Below are 25,596 nucleotides of genomic sequence, written 5' to 3'. Positions count from 1 at the left end.
AATCTACCTTTATTTTTCAAATTAATTAAAACTGTATCAAACATTTGAATCTTTCTCTGAATCCGTTTGAAAATTCTCAGCGTTTTAATTGCTATGTAATAAAAATTTACGTGTTCGAGTTCTGTATTTAAGATAATTTTTGAAAATATAATGTACAGAAGGATTGGGAAAGAGAAAGATTGGAATTCGTTTTAAATAAGCTTGCAAACTTTGAAAACTCAATTCTCGTGTGTAATGTGCAGAAATTTTTAATTTTCGATAAATATGTTAAATATTTGGCTGCGCAAGTTACCGTGGTCATAGGTTGGAGTTCTTTAAAAGCATTTTTCTCATTAAAGATTTTCCGTGCACACACACGTTCAAGCAAAGTGTGACATGGACACTTCTGGGTTGTATCGATTCCATTGAAAGTTAATGGAATTGTTATAACCCAGAAGTGTCCATGACTACAAATATGCAACGAACTTAACTAGTTTACTCTAACTTACTTGAAACTCCTGGACGCTAAGAATACCAAACTTAATTGTCATTTAAATTACCTAACCCACTAATTCAAGCCTATGGAAAGGGATTTACGATCACACGGGAAATGAAACTGGTTGAAAATATTAATTAAAGCAACTTATTTCAATAAATCCAGAGCAAGAATCAATAGAACACAGGAGGCCTCATGTACGTACGTACTGTACAACCAGGAGAAGATTGCATTTTTTGTTCTAAAATCCCTTTAATATTCCTTATCGGTAGGCAAGCTACGTAATGGTAAAAATCAATAGACAATTATTGATGCAAGTTGTTTTTCAGTACAAGGCATAAGTTTTAAGAATATCAGCCAGTGTTTCATTAATTCCTAAAAACGATAATTTACTTGCAACTGACATAAGACGTGTGCCGAAATTATGTCAGGTAAAATAAATGTATGTATAATGAAAATATAATCACACTGTAATATAAACTTGGACAAAATTTCGAATTCGAGAGTAGTAATTAATCCATTGAAGATTTTTATATTTTTTGTTGTTTCAAGTCCACTTTATGCGTATATGAGCTGATCGGGACTGGATCTAGAATTTAAAGTGGGATCCGAACTACTTGTTACATTTTGAACAGGTTAGGATAGAATGTCTCACTTTGTTACTCTTCCATGCAGAGCGTTAATGAAAAAAACAAACAAATATCTTACATGAAATGGAATGACTGATTGTGCAGTCTTTAATTTTCACTTTAATACCTTGTCTACAGATTTTCCTTCTTAAATTTCCATACACGTTAAATACTACTTTGAGGTAAAACATTTTAAATAGTTTATTAACATCATCACAATAATGAAAAATATTTTGCTGTTTTTGACAGAGATATTCTACAAAGGTATAAAATAATATCCATTGTTTATATTAAGTAAAAAGCTTCAAAATTATCCACAATATATTTGTAAAATAGGCTATTTAAATTTAATGAAGTCGTAAAACTTCATTGTTGGACATTATATTTATTTGACGTAACGTTTACCAAAATGCTATACAGCTGGAACATAATAGGCCTATGTTATTGAAGAAGGAACTGAATATCCTGTATGGCTAGAAAACAAATACATGTCCTATACACATCTAACTACACAATTTCCGGCAACGTGCGCACAAAAATATGGGCATAAAAATACCAATATTTTTCTCTCGTGTTAAATAAAGGAATATTAATAGTAATATGGTCGACATCCCTGCATATAATCAACATGTTCAATGAGCTAGGTTCGTACTTAGCACTTGTTGAACTGAAACATTTTTGCACTAACATGTAGCTGAGATTTGTATTACATACAACCCACAAATTTACTTGTAATTGATCAGGATATAATAATTTTTAATTTGCGATTATATTTATTAATCTTACTATGAAATAAATAAATTTACACGACCTGTTTTTGGAATTACTTGCTCATTCAAATATATGTATTTCCCCAAAACATAGGATCACTCTTTTTCAGCATCGCAGATTCAGGTCTGTAGTATTTCGAAGGCCCATTTATTGCTTATAACGAAGAAAACATCTTACATCAGGAAATGATCTTCTGTGCTCCATTTCGTGTGTTCAGTTTCTGGTATGGTTTCCTATCTGCATAGTGCAACACTAGCGCATAGATTTGGAATTCGTTTCATGGATAAATTCACCACTTATCGTCGTTTCGTCATCCGAGTAAACAACGGATTGACCCAACCTTATACTTCTAATAACCTTGGGATCGTGAGATGATTATCAATTGTTGTCAGCTGTTGCTCCCTGTTACTTAACTTTGCATCCAGGAAATGCCATGAAACTGAATCCTTAATACTTTTTGCTTGAATGTAAAAAAAATCATATTGGTCCATCCCTACAGTAAATGTGTAGTAAAAACTGACCTTTATGTAAAAATAGCAAAACATTGCTTTAAATAGTGAGGCTTTACACATGCAGGAGGCTGATAAAGGATATGAATAATGAGAGGATATTCATGCTGGTCTTATCTAATTATAGAGACTTTCTCATATTATATTCAACCCACGATCACACCATCATCTACATATTTGAGGACACTTACTTTGTCAATATTTTTCATGGATTTCTTTGTTTCTATTGGCATTAGGTGTGCTTCTACATTGGAGCAATTCCAGAGTTAACAGACTGCCCCTTTAGAAGCAGTTTTATTCATATTTTATTTCTTTGCATATGACACATGAAACACATTAAAAAATATAACCCAGGTAATTTAAAAGTAGTACTCTCTTCTTGCATACAAAATTTCTTCAAATGTATTCTGCCAGCACTATATAAAATTATGTTTAAAAGTAACAGACTGACAATTGGCAACCTAGGAATCTGGATTTTCTGAATCAAAAGTTAGTGGAATAGTAATTTTTTACAGACTAATTTTAAAGTTTAGAAACGCATGCATTGTATATTTGCATTTAAAGATGTTCTTTAAAACTATGTGCAGCACATTGCTCTTCACTGATGTAATAATTTTGACAATCAAGGTTGACATTTTTCTGGAATTGCTCATTGACTCTTTTACTGTGAATTAGATATTTATATCTTTATGAGAATATTATATCCTCCATGAATTCTGGGCTGTATCCAACCCATTATTATTATTCAAATCTTAGGATGAACCAGCAAGGTCTTGCAATAACTATTTTATCTACATCATTTCAAAAATTAATATGGAACACTCAGGGGGGGGGGGGATGAACCCATTATCTTTCAGACATGGTAATATGTTGTATTACTTTTTATCTATATGAAACAAAAATTAGTGTTTTCAAATGAGAAATGCAGAGAGTGCATTTTGATTCCCTATTGTTAGAGCTGGACCCAGGAGTCTGCAGTGTGCTGAGTAGTATGATTGTGATATTACTGGGTCGATAAATGATGAGCCCCCCTCAGGCAGATTTGGCTACACTTAAAACAAGCTCAAGATGAGCATATGAGCTTATTGCTCAAGTGTGGAACCCTGTCTAATCCAAGATTTTTGTAAAAATTCCCTCGGGAATTTCCTGTGAAATGATGAGCCCCCTCAGATTGATTTGGCTACACTTACAAAAGCCACATCTGTGAGATTGTTGTCCATAAGCTTGTCAAAAATATGCCCCTCTTGATGTTTTTTTTGGCTACACTTAAAATTAAGCCCCCCTCACCCACACACCCCCCCCCCACACACATGTTTATTTCTCTTGCATCATGTTGTGCAACAAATTATTATCCAATATTATGCAACAAATTATGATGCAATAGCTCTTGCATCATGTGTGTGCAACAAATTATTATCCAATATTATGCAACAAATTATGATGCAATAGCTCTTGCATCATGTGTGTGCAACAAATTATTACCCAATATTATGCAACAAATTATGATGCAAGAGCTTTTGCATCACATATCAGTTAGTATTGTGAGAGTGGTTGAGGAGTACAGATGTGTTGTTGCATTGCTCCTCATACAGGTCTGATATTTGACACATTTTGCTTGTTTGTTGTAATCCACTCATATTTAGAGTCAGGTTTATATCTGCCCCAATTTGTTATACATGACACATGGTATTAGGTCTTTTTTTTTTCTAGGACATGCCTGTGTAGACATGCATTTGTGCTAGGGCAGTGATTCTGTACTTATTTTGCCTTTGTGCATGTAGGCTATCAGCTTTACAACCTGTCATAGGTTTATTAAGTATAGAGTTTTGATTTGAACCCCAAGAAATTTTATATAAATACCAAAGCCAAAAATATTAACACACATACACACACATATACACACACTAGGTATACAAAACACACTGCTGAACCCAACTGATATTTTTTATTAAGCATAGAATTTTGATTTGGACCCCAGGAAATCTTATATAATAAACAACAACAAAAATGCCAAATCAAAAATATTGTAATCAATGCAATAAGAATATAACCAGCCCCAATTGGGCCTGGCACCAAAAGAATTGTAATCCAGACAAATGCAGAACTCCCACAAAAATATGCCCTAAATGCCATAGAAAATATAGTCTGGAATATTTCACATATAAACATAAAGGTACTTGTTCTGCACAGTCATCAACATTGCCCCCACAACCATCTACATCTGGTCTGAAAAGGAAGCATGAAGCACCTGTTAATGCTAGAGCAGCAAAGCAGCCACGCTATGCACCTATCCATAGCAGTTTTAATGGCCAACTTAGGGATCACCGGTTTGTATCAGAGCCAAAATGTGACATTAAGAATTTTTTGAACAGTATAAATTCTGATGTGCAGGCAATTCTAAATGCACAAAATGGCTCTTATAAGCTGTCCCTCAAATTGTTTACACAATATAAGAAGCCAAATGGCACAAAATTTACACAGCCCCACATAACAGAAACTGTAGCTGTATATTCAAATTCAAATTTAGACAAAATAATAAGCAGTTTGATAGATCAATTGAATATTAAACACTCTGAATTTGCAGCAAAGGAATCGGGTTGGAGCCTATGCGGATCTCCACACAAGCTCTATGTTAATATTTCTGAATTCAGCCCATTACAAGGTTCCACATATGTGCCTTTACCTGCTAATATTAAAAACAAAAAAGCTGTGCTTAACATAGAAAATAATGATGAGAAATGCTTTCTGTGGTGTATTTTAGCTGCTTTGTATCCAGTTTCAGATAATCCAAAGAGAATAAGTTATTATAAACAGCATGAAAATGATTTTGATGAAGCAATGGACGGTTTAGAATATCCAATGTCTGTTCAGAATATTGATAAATTTGAAAAAAAGGCCAGGAATATCAATGGTAAACAATTATCTATTAATGTATTTATTTGTTCTACTGGCTGTGGCAATTGCTTGATGCACCTCTCAGAATCAGTACATTTGATGATGATTCTGCTGTTCCGATTGATCTGCTCTTAATTGAAGGGGATGATACACACCATTATACTCTGATACATAATCTTGAAGCTTTAGTCAGAAAACAACTAGACAAATCCAATACAATATTCAAGTTGTGTAGAAGATGTTTAATTGTATTTGATGGTAGAAAAATGGTGACTGGTGTTTGTGAACAGAATGCAGAAATTGCTAAAAACAAGTTAATTGAGCATCTGAAATACTGTGGCAACCATAAACCTGTTCATATGGTGATGCCTAATCCAAGTGAAAAAGCCAATTTTAAAAAAATTGAAGCCTTGTTGGAACACCCAGCATATATAGTCTGTGATTTTGAATCAAACCTCAAACCCCTTGCATTCTGCAGTCCAGATCCTGATGAATCTTCAATTACATCATACCAGCTACATGAACCTTCTAGTTTTTATTATGTGGTTGTACAGGATGGGGTTGTTAGTAAAGAAGATTTATACATGGGAGCAGATGCCATCAAATAATTTGCACATAGAATAGAAAATGAGTGCCATGACATAGCATGTAATGTCTTATTAAAATCAAAACCCATGTTGCCTTTAACAGAGGAACAGATTGAAGATTTCAACAATGCAGAAAAATGCCCGGTATGTGATTCTGAATTTTCAGGTGCAAATATCAAGGTTCATCACCATTCCCATACAGATGGTAAATTCTTAATGGCCCTGTGTAATAGCTGTAATATTAAGATCCAGAGACCAAAATTTGTCCCCATATTTTGCCATGGTGCATCCAATTATGATTTTCATCATTTGATCAGGTACGAGGGGTTTGACAAGCAGAATTTAAATATTTTAGCTGAAAATAATGAGAAATATATTGCCATTAGCAAGATAATTAAAGTTAATGGTGTTCCTATTCACTTAAGATTTATTGATTCATACAGAATTCTGTCTGCTAGCCTGGCCACACTGGCCACTCAATTATCTGATGATCAATTCAAAATCACATGTGCTTTGTTTCCAAATCAGGACCTGAAATTAATTAAGCGGAAGGGTGTATATCCATATGATTATGTTACAGATTTTTCTAAATTTGATGAGTGTTCTCTGCCACCACAACAAGAGTTTTACAGCAAAATCAGAGCATCTGGAATCACTGATGATGATTATCACCATGCCCAGTTGATGTGGAACAATTTAAAATGCCAGACATTTGGTGATCACAAGGCATATTTGAAACTTGATGTGACCCTCTTAGCTGATATACTGCAGGCTTTCAGAAAATCTTCCATGCAAAATTATAAACTGGATCCAATGTATTTTTACAGTGCTCCGGGCCTAGCATGGTCTGCAATGTTTTTAAACTAAAATGCAGTTGGATCTGATCCAAGATCAAGATATGTATCTGTTTATGGAACAATGTATACGAGGAGGCATGGTGCAATGTTCTCAGAGATATGCCAGAGCAAATAACAAGTATATTCTCAATTATGATCCAGCACTGCCATCAAATTATATACTGTATGTGGATGCAAACAGCCTGTATGGTTATGCTATGATGGATAAACTGCCATATGCAGGGCTTGAGTGGGTTGAAGATTTCAACATTGAAGATCTTAAGGATTTTGATGACAGTAACTATGGCCTGTTCTTAGAGGTTGATCTGACAATTCCTGATGATTTACACAACAAATTTTCTGATCTGCCCCCAATTCCTGAGGTTGAATGCTCACCTGGCTCTAAACAGAAGAAATTGATGATGACTCTAGAGCCAAAACAGGGCTATGTCATATATTACAAAAACCTCCAGTTCCTGATGAATCATGGTGTTCAAGTGACCAAAATTGGCAAAATCTTAAGGTTCAGGCACTCAAGATGGTTGAAGCCATATATTGATACAAACACAGAGCTTCGAACATCTGCAATGAGCCAATTTGATAAGACCTTGTTTAAATTGATGGTCAATTCTGTGTATGGCAAAACAATAGAAAATGTCAGAAAACATATTGATGTTAAAATAATTACTGACCCCAGCCGGAGCAAAAAATTGATTGCAAAGCCCCACTTCAATTACAGAAGAATTTATGATGAGAATATGGCACTTTTCAACATGAAAAAAACAAAGATTAAGTTTGATAAGCCTATTTATGTAGGGGCTGTGATATTGGAATTGGCCAAATTACACATGTTAAAATTGTATTATGATGTGTTGAAGCCTTTTTATAAGGATCGTGTAAAACTGATGTACATGGACACAGATAGTTTTATCCTTGATATTCAAACAGAAGATATTTATAAAGATATAACACAGCCTGAATTGTTTAAATATTTTGATACCACTGAACATTCAAAAATTAAACCCCACAACAAAAAGGTGCCTGGCAAGTTAAAAGATGAGACACTTGGTGATGTTATTGTGGCATTTGCTGGGTTAAGGGCCAAGATGTACAGTTTTGAAACATGTAGTGGCGCTGTTGCCAAAAAGGCCAAGGGCATTGGCAGAGTAATTGTGGACAAAGAGCTTGAATTTGAAGATTACAAAAATTGCCTCAAATCATGTAGCACAATCAGAACATCAGAATGCAGAATTCAGAGTGTGGATCACTTGTTGACTACAAATATTGTAAGAAAAGTGGCTCTGGACCCACATGATGATAAGAGATGCATTTTATCATGTGGCATACATACTCTACCATGGGGTCATTGTGATTTGAAAAGTGGCAATCAATGCCCAATTACAGAGCATGATTTGAAATAAATAAACATGCCTATGAACTTATTTGGGTTCAAAAAACAGGCTATTATGGACCTTCCAACACCACAACCCTCTTCTGATATAATATCTAAACTAAGTGCTTTGTTAATTATTCATCTGAACAGCATACTTACAGATGTTGATGAAACAGGTAAAACATTGTACATATTTAACAATAATTTAAATCATTACCAATTACCTGTAGGTGGTCAATTGCAATTTATTACAACCCCTGAGGTAATGTCAAGATTTCAATAGGGAGAAATATTTATAGAATTAAGCACTCAAACATGATTTCTGGCACTGTATATACTGTTTCTGCTGGTGACTGCTTATATATTGAGGTCCCGGGATCCTATGACAAGCTTATACCTTTTTTTTATAGAATTAAGAATTAGATATTCAATAATAAATAACCACTAAAACAAAATGCCTAATGATATATTTGGCCATACAAGGCATGAAGATCACAGTGATGAGATTCTGATGCTTGATGTCAGAGTCAAGAAATTAAGAAGTGATTTACAAGCTTTACAAACCACACTGAATGCCAGTCTTCAACTAGAAATTACAAATTTGCAATCACAATGCATGGACCCTCTCCTTAAAATTGATTCTGAACTCAAATTATTGCTTCAAAAATATACTGACTTGGCCACATTGGATAATTTTCAAAGTTTAGAGGAGGCTGTAACAGCTCTTCAAGCCAAATTTAAGACCCAGGCCACCAACTCTGAGCAATTGAAACAACAATTGGAAGAGCAGATAAATAATGTCCAGACACAGCTCCAAACAATTGTCAAAAGCATAAAATCACAAGAAGATTTTGATCTAGTGATTTCCACTCTAAAAGAACAGATTCAATCACTGGAGATACCTAATCTGGACCCTCTGAACAATGCCATAGCCGAGGTTAAAGAAAAAATTGAGACACTTGAAAATTTTATGAACAACTTGCCATCTTCTGATGCTTTGAGTGCAATAACTCGGAGTGTTGCAAATATTAAGCTGCAACTTGAAACATGAAGATTTTGGAAAAATTCAAAGTACCATAACCCATCTTGAGGGTACAATAGCAACAGTGCAAAGTGATTTGACAAATGTACAAGAATCTCTAGAATCTCGCCTGCCTGGTATGGTAGACACACTTGTCAGTGTCCAGCAACAAATCACAAAGCTTGAAAACCTCAACACTGAATCTGAGCTATCTCATTTTCATCACTTGATTGATGATATCCAAACAAAACTTGAAATTTTACAACAATCAACACCTACTCAGGCAGACATAACCCTGCTTCAAGATGCTTTGCGTGGTGTGGTTGATGCTTCTGAATTAAATGATGTGAAATTGGCACTTGAATCTTTGCAGAATACTGTATCAAATCTGCCTACATCACAGGAACTTAAAAATATTAAGAGAGCTGTGAATCACATCTTGAAATCAGAAGATATCAAGAATATCCAGACAGAGATCAAACAACTTACTCAGACAGTGGCCACTCTACCAACCAATCAACATATTTGAGGATATCAGAAGACAAGTCCATGATCTTACTGCTCAAAATTCAAAATTGGCAGTTGTTGAAAATTTACAGCAAATTGTAGCTAATATCAAGCAACAGCTAGGGACCATGGAATCCAATCAAGCAAATGCTCTGTCTGTTTTTGCCACCCAGCTACAAGAGATTGTGCAACAATACAAGAAACTTGTTGTGGACATAAAGATCAAGCCAGGCCATGATGATGTTGTTAGGATTATCAATGAGCACCTTGAATCTGTAACAAGTAGATTGCTTACAGCAGAAAAAGAAATAACTGGCATAATCGAGAATCCTAAACATACAGTAATTCTTGAATTGTACAGTATCCCCAACAAAGAATATGATTCACCATTTACACCAGGTGGCAAAATATATATGCTGTCCCCTGCACAATTTTATTACCAGTTTTTTGTTGGGGGCACACTTAGACCAATCAAGATCAAATATTGGCTTCAACCACAGGCACACCACTACCCTACCTTATCAATAACAAATGCTGACAACAAACCAAAAATCACCACTGTAGAGTTAGAGGATTTTACAGATCCCAATACATTAGAGACATCTTATGCTGAAGATGATGGCTCTCTGGAATTTAATATACAAATAGGAGACAAACTGTATTTAGAAAATCCTGTAGTATCAGCTGCTGAACACCCCATAGTTGCAATATTCTTGTTTACATACCATGTCTAGACAAATTATTGTTGATGAATTACACAGACAAGCCAGACATAATTATAACAGATTGCCAGTGGTTACAAAGGGCATAGATGATTTATGGCAGTGTGACTTGATTGAGATGGCAAGTGGACAGCTGAAAAACTTAGACAAAATCAACAAGGGCTACAAGTATCTACTCACTGTAATAGACACATTTTCAAAATTTGCCTGGGCTGTGCCACTCAAATCCAAGACTGGAAAATGTGTTACAGAAGCCTTCAGGACAATCATCAATCAGAGTGGAAGATCACCGCGCTATTTGCAAACAGATAATGGCAAAGAATTTTATAATTCTGTGTTCCAACAATTTATTAAAAGCCAGTCAATAAAACATTACTCGAGTTACAGTGATCTCAAAGCCTCAATTGTAGAGAGATTCAACAAAACCCTAAAAAATCTTATGTATAAACAATTTACACTTCAAGGTAATTATAAATGGCTTAATATTCTTCCAGAACTTCTACATAAATATAACAACTCGGTCCATTCCACAATCAACATGAAGCCCTCTGAGGTAACTTCATCTGATGAGCAAAAATTGATCAGCACTGTTTATTATCCTAGATACCAGCCAACAACAAGAAAAGCCAAATACAAGGTAGGTGATCAAGTAAGAATCAGCAAATATAAGCACTTATTCAAAAGAGGCTTTACCAGAAACTGGAGCACTGAATTATTTACAGTGGTTCAAATTAAACCTGGGACCCTTAACACATATATAATAAAAGACCACCGAGGAGAAATTCTCAAAGGCCGGTTCTATGAAGAAGAACTCAACAAAACTAAACAGCCTGACACATATCTCATAGAAAAAATCATCCGCAGAAAAGGCAACAAGTTATTTGTCAAATGGCTAGGACTTCCAGAACACAGCTGGATCGATGCAGACAAAGTGATAATATGAGCACCTGGGATGTTATAAAAAGGCTGCCAGAACCTGAACAGCAGATTAAGAGAAATGGCAAGTTGCTGCCTGATAATATTAGATGTCTTATTGTTGGCCCATCAACTTGTGGTAAAACTACACTAATGATTGATAATTTTTTATTGGCACCCAACTGGTTAGACTGGAAAAACAGGCACTTGTATGTTTTCTCTAAGAGCTTGGAACAATTAAAATATCAGCAACTGATGAAGCTATATGATGGATTGGATATAGCCACTTTTGAATCAGATGTTAAGCCACTCCATGACTGTCTTGATAACTCTGTTGTTGTGTTTGATGACATTATACTGGATAATCAAAACAAGGTTAGAAATTTCTTTACACAGGGCCGACACAAAAACATAGATTGCTTCTACCTGGCACAGACTTTTTCAAAAATACCGAAGCAGCTGATCCGAGACAACAGCAATTTTATATGTGTGTTTCATCAAGATCATACCAACCTCAAACACATACATGATGAATATGTAGGTGGGGACTTGAGCTACAATGATTTTTCCAAGTTTTGCAGTAGGTGCTGGAACCAGGACAGTTATGGGTTTGTCACAATTGATATGACAAGAAAACCCAATAGTGGTAAATATAGAAATAAAATTAACAATTTTCTAGACATTGAAACATATAAATAACCATGAAAAGGCCAATCATTGATGATCTTAAATTAAGAGATTATCTTGTAAAAAGATTTAAGGGATGGAAATCACAGAACCGAGGAATCTATGAACAACACAAGCAAACAGAACAGCCTATTATTGATGCTATTAGTGAATTAGGTAAAAATATCAAAACTGTTACAGAGCAAAATCAAAATTTGATCACAGCTTGTACCTGTAGCTGCTAGGAACATATTAGATTATCCAATCACCCCACTTTCCAGTATTCATACACCTAGTCCTGTTGCTCCTCGAAGAATTGAAGCTACTCTGGATCCTATTGAATTGGGTCTTCTTGCTCAAAAATATTTAAGCACACCTAAAGACAACAAAGATGAGGTTTTTGGCTTATATGCCGACACAGAGCGTGATGGTAGCATCATACATAGAATTGGCAATTTCAGAGTAACATTTATGGGAGATGATATAATTGTATATTCAGAATCTCATCTTGGAGAAAAAGGTGGTTTTGTTAAATATCCTGGCACACCTGGATTGTGGGAACTGATGACTAGGAAAAGGCCTGGCAGCTATACAGATCAAGATTATGAGCATTACAAAGAAATATTAATAAAATCAGATGCTCTATACCAGAACAATGATCCCACACAAAAAAGAGTCAAGTCTAGCAGTGGAGCAAAATACAACAATTTAATCAAGCCCATATGGTCACAGATCAAGACAGGCAGTGGAATCAAACAATACAACACCCTGCCTAAAGAATTTGTGTGGGTTGATGATATCAGGAAACTTGTAGATAGGTTATTGGTGATAGCTGGGGAGGAAAATGCTGGCAACCACAATTTTTACAATGAAAAGGTTGGAATTATGGACATGATAAGCACCAAATTGTCTAATTTTATAGTGAATGACACTAAGGGGATTGGATATCTTATAAAAATTATTAATACTCTACCACCTAAATTTTGGAATATTTCTGAGGGTCGGGGGTTGGTTAATGACATCATAAACAAGCTGCCATTTGAACTACACATTCCAGGCTATCAGTATTGTGGTCCAGTCACAAAATTGGACCATAGATTAAACAGAGGTGATCCTGGTGTTAATCCCCTAGATGCTGCTTGTAGAGACCATGACATAGCATACAACACACATTCTGATCTTGACAAGAGACATGTTGCAGACAAAAAATTAGAAGAGGCTGCATTTGGTAGATTTGTAAGCAAAGATGCTTCTTTGAGTGAGAGAATAGCAGCATTGGGAACCACCATAGCTATGAACACCAAACAAAAACTGGGGTGGGGGTTGTGAATATATATATAATAAACCTACAATGAAGGCCAAGGGTGTTATGTATCAGATACCTTATGCAGGTCTTAAATCTCTTAAAACTATTGATAGTCTTTTAACCAAAAAGCAGCGCAAGAAAAAAAGCTCTTGTATTGCCAAGTGCCATAGTATGAAATTGTTGCTTAGTACCCCCCAATTAAAAAAATTACAGCAATCCAGGAAAAAATCACATGTGGGTGGATTTATATTTACTATCCCGGCCATCTTAGCAGCACTTGGGGCTGTTGGGAGCTTGGCTGGGGGATCAGCTGCCATAGCAAAAACAGTAATAGATGCCAAGAAAAATAGGGCAGAATTAGATGAATTGAAGCGCCATAACCTGGCCATGGAGAAACAAGGCAAAGGTGTTAAGAGAGTTTAAAATAAGTTTAAAAAAACAAGAGCCGCTTACAAACCAAGATATTGAAACTTTAATCAAGCCACTGGGCATCAAAAATTTTAGAGGTGTGTACATGTCTGATTCTTTACCAGAACAACCACTCAACAAAGAGTGTGGCATTGTTAATTTGGATGAGTACAAAAATCAGGGCACTCACTGGATTTGTTATCTTAAATATTTAAACAATGAGGCATTTGTGTTTGATTCATTTGGAGGTGTTCCACCTGAAAATTTAGTAAAATATCTAAAATCAACTAATCTTTATTATAATAATGCCCGTGTTCAAAATTTCGAAGATGTTAATTGTGGACATTTGTGTTTATCTGTTCTTAGATATATGTCTCAAATAAATAAACCATCAATTGAAAATTTTCAAAAAGCCCTGTGGTATTTAAAACATCATGGGGGTATTCCATCTCACCAGCCAAAATTCAATATTGAAACTCAAATTACATGATGATATAGTGTATCCCAAAACAATAGCTCTCAGAGCATTTTATGGCATGTACTTGATCCCTAATATTACACACCACAACAACAAAATTGCAGTAGGGGATCAAAAAATTGTCATCACTCTAGGGCAATATAATCTATCCACTCTAAATGCTCAGTTACCCAGAGGTATAGTATTAACTCAAAATTCTGTCACTCACAGAGTAGAGATTGTATCTGCTACAGAAACAGTGGATCTGGGTACTATAGGAGAGCTGTTAGGCTTTGAGAACAACACAAAACTTGAACCAGCCATCAAACACACTGCTATTGATATACCTAAATTCTTAGCCATAGAGACTCTGAATATTCACTGTAATGTGGCCGAGGGTATGATCACCAAATCAAATGGCATAGGCACTCACAAACAAACTGGCATCATTGCAACATTCAAACCTAACTCTGAATTTATGGAGCCCATCATCTACACTCCATCACCAACATTATATTTTCCTGTGTGCCATAATAGAATAGATTATATTGAATTGATGGTCACTAATGAAAAAGAAGAATTAGTTGATTTTGCTGGAGCCACAACAACTGCAATCATGGAGATTAATATTTAAATAAAAATACATACAAAAAAAATGGAAAATATTGAGAGTTATGAGCTACAATCATTCCCCCCAAACAGGAGGACCTTTGCAAATTTAAATCAACCCAACACAGAGATTGAGGTTGATCTTGATGTAGGGGATGGCTTTATACACCCCCACAGAGCAGATCTATACATCAAATTTGATGTTGTAAAGCTTGATGGTACAGATTATCCGGCAAATTCAAATATAAGATTGGTGGACAATTTTGTGCCGCATCTGTTCTCTGAAATTGAGATCAGAAAGCATGGTGTTGTTATAAACAGAGTGGATTATCCCGGCATTACCTCCACAGCTTTGGCCACACTACAATTATCCAAAACCGAGGCTTCTTACTACAAAATAGGTGTATTTGAGGCTGGTGATAAAATTATATCTAAGAGCCACACAGTGCTGTTCCCAATGCGCCTGTTGCCAGGATTCTTCTCAGATTACAAAGATATTATGTGGAAGGGTGGTTTAAGAATCACATTTAGAAGAGCTGCCAATGATAATAATGCTTTGATGAGGTACAGTGCAATAAACTCTACAGGGGAAGCTTTGCCTAATACCCTACCTGATGAGGGCAAATGCATTATTCAGACTATGGAGCTAAGAATCCCGGTTGTTGAATATGAAGCCAGTTATGCTCTTAAATACAAAGCAGATATAATAAAAAATCCACAGATTCCTTTACAATTTTATACATATCAATGTGTACAGAAACCTGCCACTGGTACCTATTATGAGTTTGATGCTACAAATTCATTCTCCAGTATACAATATGACATGCCGGATTTTGTGGTGGTACTGTTTCAGACTGGAAGACACAATAATCAGGAAAAAAAATTCAAGTAAATTTGATAACTGCAACATCAAGAACATATATCTTAAAAATGGCAGAAATGAGGTGTTTCCTAGAGAAAATTATAATTTAAACATGTCCAAGGATGATTTCCTCAAATTATATGAAGCATTTACAGCATACAAAAGGGTCACTACTGGCAATACTGACATGTATTACACACCAGATGAATTCAAAGCACAGAGACCCATGTTTGTCATCAACACTTCAAAAAGAAAACAAGTTGTGGTTAATGACAGGACAAACATTAAAATTATCTGTGAATTCCACGATACACTCCCTGATGACACTATATGTAGTGTTATTCTTATAGGGGAAAAATCATATATTTATGATGTAAGAAATGAGAGAGTCACAGAGCAATTCTAGAAGGCCTCTGCATATTGCACAAGTTGAGCCTGGTGTATAATTAAACTTAAACCGGAAGTAAATATGTGTGTGGGTGTGTATGTGGGTGGGTGTGGGTGAGGGTGGCTTAGTTTTAGGTGTAGCCAAAAAAAATATCAAGAGGGGCATATTTTTGACAGGATTATGGACAATAATCTCACAGATGTGGCTTTTGTAAGTGTAGGCAAATCAATCTGAGGGGGGGTCATCATTTCACGGGAAATTCCCGAGGGCATTTTTACAAAAATCTTGGATTAGACAGGGTTCCACACTTGAGCAAAAAGCTCATATAGGCATGTTGAGCTTGTTTTAAGTGTAGCCAAATCTGCCTCAGGGGGGCTCATCATTTCTAGAGTTTATAATAGCATCAATTACACTACTGCGCTGTGCAACACATCGTGAGAAGCATGTTGCTAATGGAAGAGCTAGAAAAATTGCTAGAGTGCGCTGAGGCACAGCTGTTATGTAAAACAAGGAAATTAGAGAACTCAGCTCTATCTAACTTTGAGTTTTAAGCATCATGCATTATAACCAGGGCTGGGAATAATATATGCTAACATATTGTACATACATATGGATTAAAATTTGGTTAAGTATAGACTAAAATATGGACTAACACATTTTGGTAAAAATTACCAAAAATGATGCAAAAAAGACTTCTTCATATAGTGATTCCTTATTTGTGAGATTTCAAATAAAATAAACAATTTATTATTTTTCATTGCATTATTAGATCTGGTGGCATTTTAACTGTTCACTCCCAATAAACCCATCTACACTTGGAACAGCAATGACAGATAATACACGACTGACACTACTGCTAGTTTGAGAACTAATAAGCTGCGAATGTGCAACAATTGGACCACAGCACTCCTCCTCAAGCAGTATTATTGCCTCGCTGTTATGGGTGACAGTCAGCTGCCTTTGTTGTACATTTACAAATGATACCGGCTTCTGCAACAATAACAAGAATAACAAGTATATATATTGCCACCAGACGATAAGCAGCATGGCTTTTCCCTTTCCTATGAACTTCTCACCCATCAAAGCATGGCAATTATAATAAAGAAAACAATATGCATCGCATTAAACAGCAAAAATATCAGCCTACTTTATATAATTCCTACAAGAACACATGCCGGAGATTGTTCGTTCAGGAACTCGTCGCAGCCTCTGCTCTCTTGCCAAAATTCTTTATTGGGATGCTAATAACCCGACTGGCCTCTTCCATGAAGTTTTGCACGTTGCTTAGAATCTACTGAGCTTGGCTATGCACAGGGGTGGGCAGGGCCCACCCAAACTTCGCTTGGGCACCCTCTATAAGGGGCCCAATGTATAACTTTCAATGTTTCATCTTGGAACAACATATTATTTGTGTGATGAAAATTTCATAAAATAATTGAGGATTTTAGGTCTTTATTTCCTAAGATTTCGAATTCGAATTTCACACATGGGTCAATCCCTATGAAGTGGTACAACATGGTTCCTTGACAATTTTTAAAAAAGTATTTTTTGTGTGGTGTGAGCCTCATATGTTGACAGTTCAGAACCACTGTTATTTTATTTTTACTATCACCGATTTGAAGATGACGGGCATTTTTTTATCATGGTGCACATCATTTTCTCCATTCGCAAGCATCAGCGGCAACTTTTTTATCTCGGCTCTGGTAATTCCTAGGACAATGAGACAAAATCTGTGATGTTAAGCACATTATAGGCTACAATAATATTTAGAAAATTACACACAAATATAATTGTAGTCTATAATGTGCTTAACATTCACAGATTTTGTCTCATTGTCCTAGGACTTACCAGAGCTGAGACAAAAAAGTTACGCCACTGATGGCAACCATGAATTTCCTCACGTAATTTCATGCATATAGTATCGAAAATGCTGTTTTTGTAGGATTTGTAACATAGAAATAGCCAAAATAAAAAGTCTAAGATTGTTTTAAGTCCACTTTATGCTCAGATGGCCTAATCGGGACTGGATATACAGTTTTCAAGTGAAATGAATGTGCAATGCACCTCAATCAAGCATCGAAGGGATTTGAGAGGCAGTATACAGTGAAACCTCGATTTTACATTTCTCAGGGGACCACACTAAAAAAAACCTTAAAATGGGGGCAAATTTTACAGTTTGCTATGTTGGGACCATCAAGATTGAATGTATAATGCGGGAAAATATAAAATCAGGGTTCCACTGTTTAATGAAATGCAGCATTTTCCATTCATTATTGTTATGATTGTATACTGATTAAACACTGCGCACAGCTAGAAATTTGCATTTTTTTATTGATACAACTTAAAAAATGAACTGTTACATAGTAACTATCCACAACACTTACATGATTTTACATACCTCAATTCCATGACAGTAAATTGTATGAATTAATGCCAAAATTACAAAACAACCATAACATACGGTACATATAACTGTACAAAAATAAGTTACATTTTGGTACACCAATAACAATTCACAACAAAACAAGCCATTTACAAAATAATTACCTAATAACAAAGTACAGTGGAACATCGATTATACATTTTTTCTGAAAATGTATAATCACAGTTTTACTGTATATAACGACAAATAAGGTACTGGATTAAGCAGAAATAATATACATTTTAATATTAGATTATATAAGAAAAGTCATCACAAAGCAAACATTGAATTAAATAGATCATTCCTGTTGCAACTTACAAATTGCCTTTCACTGTTTCTAGGAATCTTACTAGTGTAGATGTCACTTTTTTATAAAATACCAGTTTGTTGCACTTTAGAATCTGTTTCTAAATCTTGGAAGTGCTGCTTCCAGCTTCTGATTCTTCTGGCTTTTTACTCTTCTTGTCATCCTTATTGCTTTCCTTTGGTTGCTGTGGTTTATTTTCAGAGTCAATTCTTTTATGTTCCTTTTTCACCACGTCTCGTAACTCATCCTTCAAAAAAATTAGAGGTTGTTTCAGAACATAACTTGAATCTAATTTAACAGAAAAGAAAATATAACCTAAATTGATGGATTGAGATGGGGAATTTTACAGATCAATAGTGTATGAGTCTGATGTAGTAAGGCAAATGGAATAACTGAAAAATATGCATTCACTACCTAATCAATTTATACAACCTAACAATATTTTTTTATTATTATTAATTTTTACAGATTGCATTTATCAAAAGTACAAGAAACTAATATTCATGGCTGGTAAGTGATTTTGTTAATGGAAATAAAAATAACTAGCAATTTAATATAATCAAATACCAGTACTTGAATATTTTGGCAGATTGAAAATTCTAAGGTAAATATTACACTTCACATACAACATGTTGTCATTAGGGCTGAGCCGATACTGACGTAGCGGTATCGGTAAGTATCAGTTCAATTTTTTCGCCGATACCAAAGGTTGATTGATTCATTTGCATTATTTTATTTCACTTTTGTGCCACCTTTGACTAATTTGCGAAGATGGGAATGAGTGATGATATGATGAAATTGATGAATGTACACTCGCAATCATCCATGCCCAGGCCGGGATTCAAATGCGGGACCCCTGGCATCATAGCACGATGTGCTAACCACTCTGTCATGGGGGCCAGCGATGATACCAAAGATTTTGAGTGGCTAGAGAGAAACAACTCACTTGTCAAGATTTGTCCTTTTCAAAAGTTTGTTCACCCTTCCTTGTGACAGGTTGGGGTCCTGCACAAGAATTCCATGTACATTTCCGAAAATGATGCACCCTCCTGGGAAGCAGATGACAAGGTCAAAGGTAGGGTTAAAGTGAAAGTGCTGCACTCAAAGGTGACACTGAAGGCATGCAACTTCTGGTGGTCAACGCCATGCGCAAGTTATAGAAACCATCCATTGCCAATTCTTGCTAGCAAAGGTTAAGAACATGACATTTTCAAAACCAGCATTAATGCTAGGCTAATTTCGGAGTTCCTGGGAAAGAGATGAATGTCGCTGTGGGAGGGAGGAGTGTGGATTTTCTTCTTGTTCTCTTACCCTTCTGCGTGAATGCTGCTCGATGCCGACACTGCAGTGACTTGTTTTTATTGCAAATGACCGAGAATAATGGACAGCAGGACATATACAGAGCTGCCAAATGAGCATTAAATATATATCTGTATTTGTGTATATTTTTACGTCACTTTCCTTCTTCTCCAGTTTAATCCAAATGATAAGAATGTTGTTTACATTTGTATTTATTTTGCATTCCTTGTGCAAGCTGTATGCTATACGCACTACATAAATTTTATTATACACACTATAACTTTCTCTTGCAGGGACGTTTATAATAATACATCGATTTTTTCGGTGTATCTGCAACACTTTAACAATGCTTGCAACATTTCTAAAACTTCTTCCTTTTTGCATCCTCTGGGGGTAGAAAGAAGTTCCATAAAATGTCACGGGACATTTTAAGTGATATAATGTTATATGAGAATAATTTGGAGTATTTGATATCATGAATACTAATGTGATGTGATGGACTTTGTGACTCAGTAACTAGCCTTTGTTATTTTACTGGAATGGACATTTCCACTCAATTTTTTTTACAACAATTTTAAAAACTACACCCTGGAAAAATGACCCCTGCAAGTTCTCGCGTTTCTCTGCGTCCAGTTTAAGGCAGAAACGAGACTTCCAAAGTTGGGAGGCTAGCGTTGCGCTGAAAACACGCCGCCGCCATGTTACTACGTCACTCCTTAGGGGGAGCTCGTTTGTCGTCCGCTTCGAGCGTCCGGATGGGTAGCGTCCCAGTTCCGGATGGGTAGCCCACGGTGAGCGAACACGTGCAGCAGTTTTACAAATCTGTACAGATTTAAATAATGGAAGAAGGAGCGATAGGAGAAAGGAAAGCTATGCTTTGTAATGATCATTCTTCTATGAAATATCCGTGCTGCTCACGTGCAAGATGAATGAAAGGGTTCAGCTGCGTGTGTGTTCTCAGGCTATGCGAAAAATATTGCTTATAAAATTGGTTGCTGACCAGACACTCAAAAATATTTTTTAAACTTATATTTATCGATATTTATCGTAACCTATGTAGTGCAAAATAGGAATTTTCACATTCTTCACTTTATTTATCAAGCCTATTTAACTTTCTTTTCCATAAAGCAATTTCAGTTTGTGTTTCATTTCTGTTGCGCAAATTATGATCAAACATTTTTGTGCAGATAAGAGAAAATACACTGAGAAGATTACATTAGTTGCACAGTACATATCTATACTTAGTTTATGTATAATTATTACAAGGAAATAATGTGTATAACTATGGACGTATTTAAGGGGGATTCAACGGGTCCAACCCCTCTCTTTTTTTGGTTCACTAAAATTACCAGTTTCCTTGTTCTATCCGCTTGTTTATAAAAAAATTCCTTCGGACTTATTTCATTCTCTTAAATTAGAGACGTATAGGACGGGATACGGATGGGAAGGAAATTTCGTAATTCCACTCACCAGATGGGACTGCAGACCAATATCTGCAATTCCCTGATAGTTTTGGAATTTCTGCGATAAGAAACTGCATTGAGACTATCAAATCATTTATTTTTTCCCCCCCGAATCATATTAAAGAAATTTGGTTCTTAAAAACGTAGTGACACAAGATGAACAGAAAAGTATCAATACTTCGTGACTACAAACACACAACTTTGTCGGGTTCAACATCCCCTCCCCCCATGCTCCCCAACAAGCTTCCGGCCAGCAGTGTCCTGGATTTTCACTTACGAAATATAGCAACCCTACTCATACCAAAAGTTGATCCATCAATCCCCCCGTGAACTATATATACGCCCATGTGTATAACAATATCCCATACTGAAATGGTACGATATAATTATTTTGAATTTTGTACTGCGAAAAAAGCCGCCTCATCTCGTTACCCCGAAAGCATTAATTGGTTGGTTCACAACTTCACCACTAAGGATCCTATCGAGATGAGACATGGCAGCCTTGGTCTCGTTCTCGTTGAGAGTTGTAAATGTCTGTCTCGTGTTTATTTGTAAATGTCTCATTGACAGTCTCGTCTCAATTTATAAACATCCGTCTCGGTTTGGGAGGGCAATTCTCGTTCTCGTCTCAAGTCTAGAAAAATATAGAATTAACAACGTATGCAGAGGCTTATCATTATAAATACAAAGAAAACCTTTCTTAATATTTTTATTATTATTATTATTATTATTATTATTTGACTCCTCATTTCGAAAACTAAATATTATCCTGCTTTATATGCAAACCAAACTGCAGATTCAGAATTACCAGGAATGAACTGGCGTTGTAATTATTATACACAAAATTCATGATTTATCTGAGGAAGTCGCATGTTTCAGGTTTGACTCTCGACCTGGGCATGACTGTTTCCTTGTGAGTGACATTTCATTGAACTGGAAATCGTTACATGGGAGGATGTTTGCTCGAGACTTTGGGGATAGCTAGGAGGATGCTTCTATTGTTAATGTTAGTGTTGCTCACGAGATGAGGCATGTTCCGTCTCGTCTCATAAAAGGAGATGGGACAAGTGAATGTTTTCGAAATGAGATGGGACAGAAGAAAAAGTTCGTCTCTTATCATGGCAGGTTGGGTGATACTTAGATTGTGCAGTTGGTGGTAGTGTGTGTGTGTGGGGGGGGGTGTACTCCTGCACCCCGACTTCGAATACAGCTTGTAGTTATTCATCTTCATTGTAGCGATTAGCCAAAAGTGGGAAGAAATGTGATGTTAGAGATGATAATTAATAAATAAATTATAATAAATTAACCATGCGTTCTCATCGTTGCGGTTAAACAAAGTGAACGGAAAAGCGACGTAAAAGTAGGCTAAACACAAAAATTTGCAATATATATATATTAACTGAAGAAAACTGTCATTTACTGCAGGAAATTGAAAAACTCACCGTACCTTTTTATTCCGTATCACCTCTTATATTGCAGAAATTGGCGTGTAAACCAGTGTGTTCTAAAAGTATTATCTTAAAATTTGTGAAGAAAATTTTATGACGAAAATAACTGTAATTCCAGAAAAGGCATTCCTATAATATTAAGTTATTGCCAGTCAGAACTAACCTATGTATTCACAATGAGCAAGGCTGTTCACGTGTTCAGCCATTGACTGTTACAAGGTTTGCTTTGCCACCCTAATGGGAAAACCCTCTACCGAGTGGCTGAATTATAGTAAATACTACTATACTGCTAGGGCATAATTCATCTCCAAGAAATGGAGCACAGATTTTTGCACTGGAAGTTGTAAAATACTTGTTTTACACAGTAGCAAGTGAATTTTCTGTCGCTTCCGCGGCTCATGCTAAGTTGTCGGGACGAGCAGAAGCCCCGCCTGCACGCATTTCTAAGTGATGACGTCAGAGGACCTTCTGTCAGTGGAGAGGACGTTTTCAAATCCGTGACGTAGTAGGTGAATTTCAGCGGTGTTCGAAGGCGTGTTTCTCGAGAACCGAAACAAATATCGCCGAGATATTTTGCACATCTCATGTTTGTGTCATTATCTGTAAAATGAATGGATTTAAAACGTTTTTCATGTCAAAGTGGAAATGTCCATTATACAAGCATCGGTATTGATTGGAATCTGCAAATGGTGGTATCAGCTCAGCCCGAGTTGTTATACAGGGTGACCCAAAAACGTAACCAAAACATAAGGTAAAAAAGTTATTTGGATACCTTTTCTTTGGGCCACCCTGTATAAAAGGACTTTTCTAAATGTAACAAAAGTGATACTCCTCTTAATGAGACAAACACAAGAATTGCAACCTTACACATTGCCCATTAGTGAAACAACCACAGTCACCTTCAAGCTTTCAATAATATGTCTGGCAGATGGCCCAACACCTTGATGACATTCAGACTCAAACAGAATATCAATCAAGATGCTCTCAATAGGAATGGTGTTGATTTCCATACGCATGATACTTTTGATTCTCAAAGATCTGTGACCGATTTGCAGGTGCTCCATGCAGGAATTAGTCAGAAACAATTAAAATCAGGTGACTTAAGAATGACCGCACAATCACTAATTTTACGAAGAAAGAAAAAAAGGGGAAGTTAAAATGGTTGTAGTACTACGTGTAAAAGATGAAGGTTAAAACGTGTTTCTACAGAAGTGAGGTCTTTTTCATGTAATACTACGACTATTCTAACTTTCTTATGGACACCTATTTTTATATTTTTCATGCTGCAGTGTCCAATATGTAAGTCATCCTGGTTAAAGGTAGGATAACAGCTTTATGTCATGCCAAGGTGAGTACTTTCTATAATATTACATTGTCATAATGTTCTCTCAATGACAGTTACAGCATGTGTTCCATGGCATACCAACAAACACCTACTGTAGACCAGTTAGACTATGTAATGTTTGTACTGACACCTGTTGAGAAAAATATGAGATGGCTAAGTTGAATATGAAAGAACAGACATTTGAATATTGGGTTGAACAACTTTTGTTGACCACACTCACCCCCCATCCAAGTAGATCAGCTAATGCCAAGCATCCTTCATCACAGTCACCCAGCCACGCTACGTCTCTGCTATTTTTTGCAGAATCGAAGTCCAATCCACTTCCCATTCCCAAAAGTTGCATCAGTCTGTCTCTTTGGCCAGCCTTCTCTCGATTTATTAGCAGTCGAGGACACGAACTTTGCACCCTAGAAGTAAACATATTTAGTCAGTAGTTCTTAATGTCAATTACTTATTAAAAGTCAATTCCCCATTTAACCGAATATCTTTCTTAAAATGTCACACATTTTCGAACTAGATATCAAACTGCATGCCCATTCTACATGATACTTAATACTAGATGCACAAATGTTATTAGATCAACATGAAATATTTTTGAGATAGATTCAATGCCGAGGTGAAAGAAACAAAAAGACATTTCACTTAAAAATGAACCTGAGGAAACAAATGCACCTTCTCACATCACAGTGACTGCACATGTTGCTTATCACTGAAGTGTGATTATTTACCTAGTGTGTATATCGTTGTCTCCTGAGTTTGTCGCACAGTGAATATTTCTCTCAACTGGAGGGAAAATTGGATACTCAGGTGTGCGCAGTTTGAAGTAAAGTGTCCCCATCAATTTGCAATCTTTTAAAGATTTCCAAAAGTAACTAAATTGTAAAATAAAACAAGTAAATATTGACTACCTCCATTTTTAATGTCTAAAATTAAGCTGCAACTACCAAGAGGCCTAAAATGGCAGCAATAGCCTTTTCTCTGTGATGTTTAAAGAAGTGATGATCTCTCCCCTTTGAAATTTGAAATGGCGATTGGGTTATTCCAAGCCAATGTATAATTTTTCTTATCTTTTGAGAAAGTAACCTTGAAAATCACCTCCTCCTCCTACTTCTGTACGACTTTGTTTTCACAGAAGAATCATACATCATTTTTTTTTTGTTCTAAAGTGTACCGAGGCTGTTACATGTATATGTGACCAAATTGTACTTCCCAAATAGTTACGAAAATCCGTGGCGCCAGGTGCGGCAATGCTCGATGTGTCTCCCCTGGTTCCAAACGATGGCCCGGCAACGTAGTTTCCATTGCAGAAGGCTCTGTTGGAGAACTACGAGGGGATTTTGTTCCATTCCTCTTGTA

The 25,596-nt window shown here is 36.0% G+C and overlaps 1 protein-coding gene across 4 annotated transcripts in view; it reads right to left on the bottom strand.

Annotated features, from left to right (window-relative positions):
* Positions 1 to 18,250: 18,250 nt before the first annotated feature.
* Sirt2 (Sirtuin 2) overlaps positions 18,251 to 25,596 on the bottom strand; it is a 39,893-nt gene continuing 32,547 nt past the window's right edge. For 2 of the 4 annotated variants that reach the window (XM_083119954.1, XM_083119952.1), the window contains exons 7-8: positions 24,461 to 24,647; positions 18,251 to 18,932 (exon numbers count right to left, since the gene is read on the bottom strand). In XM_083119954.1, the coding sequence (XP_082976080.1) occupies positions 18,786 to 18,932; positions 24,461 to 24,647 (334 nt within the window). In that variant the 3' untranslated portion in view covers positions 18,251 to 18,785. The remainder of the gene's footprint in view (positions 18,933 to 24,460; positions 24,648 to 25,596) is intronic. The other 2 variants (XM_083119951.1, XM_083119950.1) reach the window with 1 other exon arrangement.

This window comes from Lepisma saccharinum, chromosome 3 (genome assembly GCF_977018435.1).
Source record: "Lepisma saccharinum chromosome 3, izLepSacc3.1, whole genome shotgun sequence".
NCBI classification, from domain to species: domain Eukaryota; kingdom Metazoa; phylum Arthropoda; class Insecta; order Zygentoma; family Lepismatidae; genus Lepisma; species Lepisma saccharinum.
The sequence above is the reverse complement of the archived record's forward strand: the minus strand, read 5'-3'. Positions and strand labels throughout refer to the sequence as shown.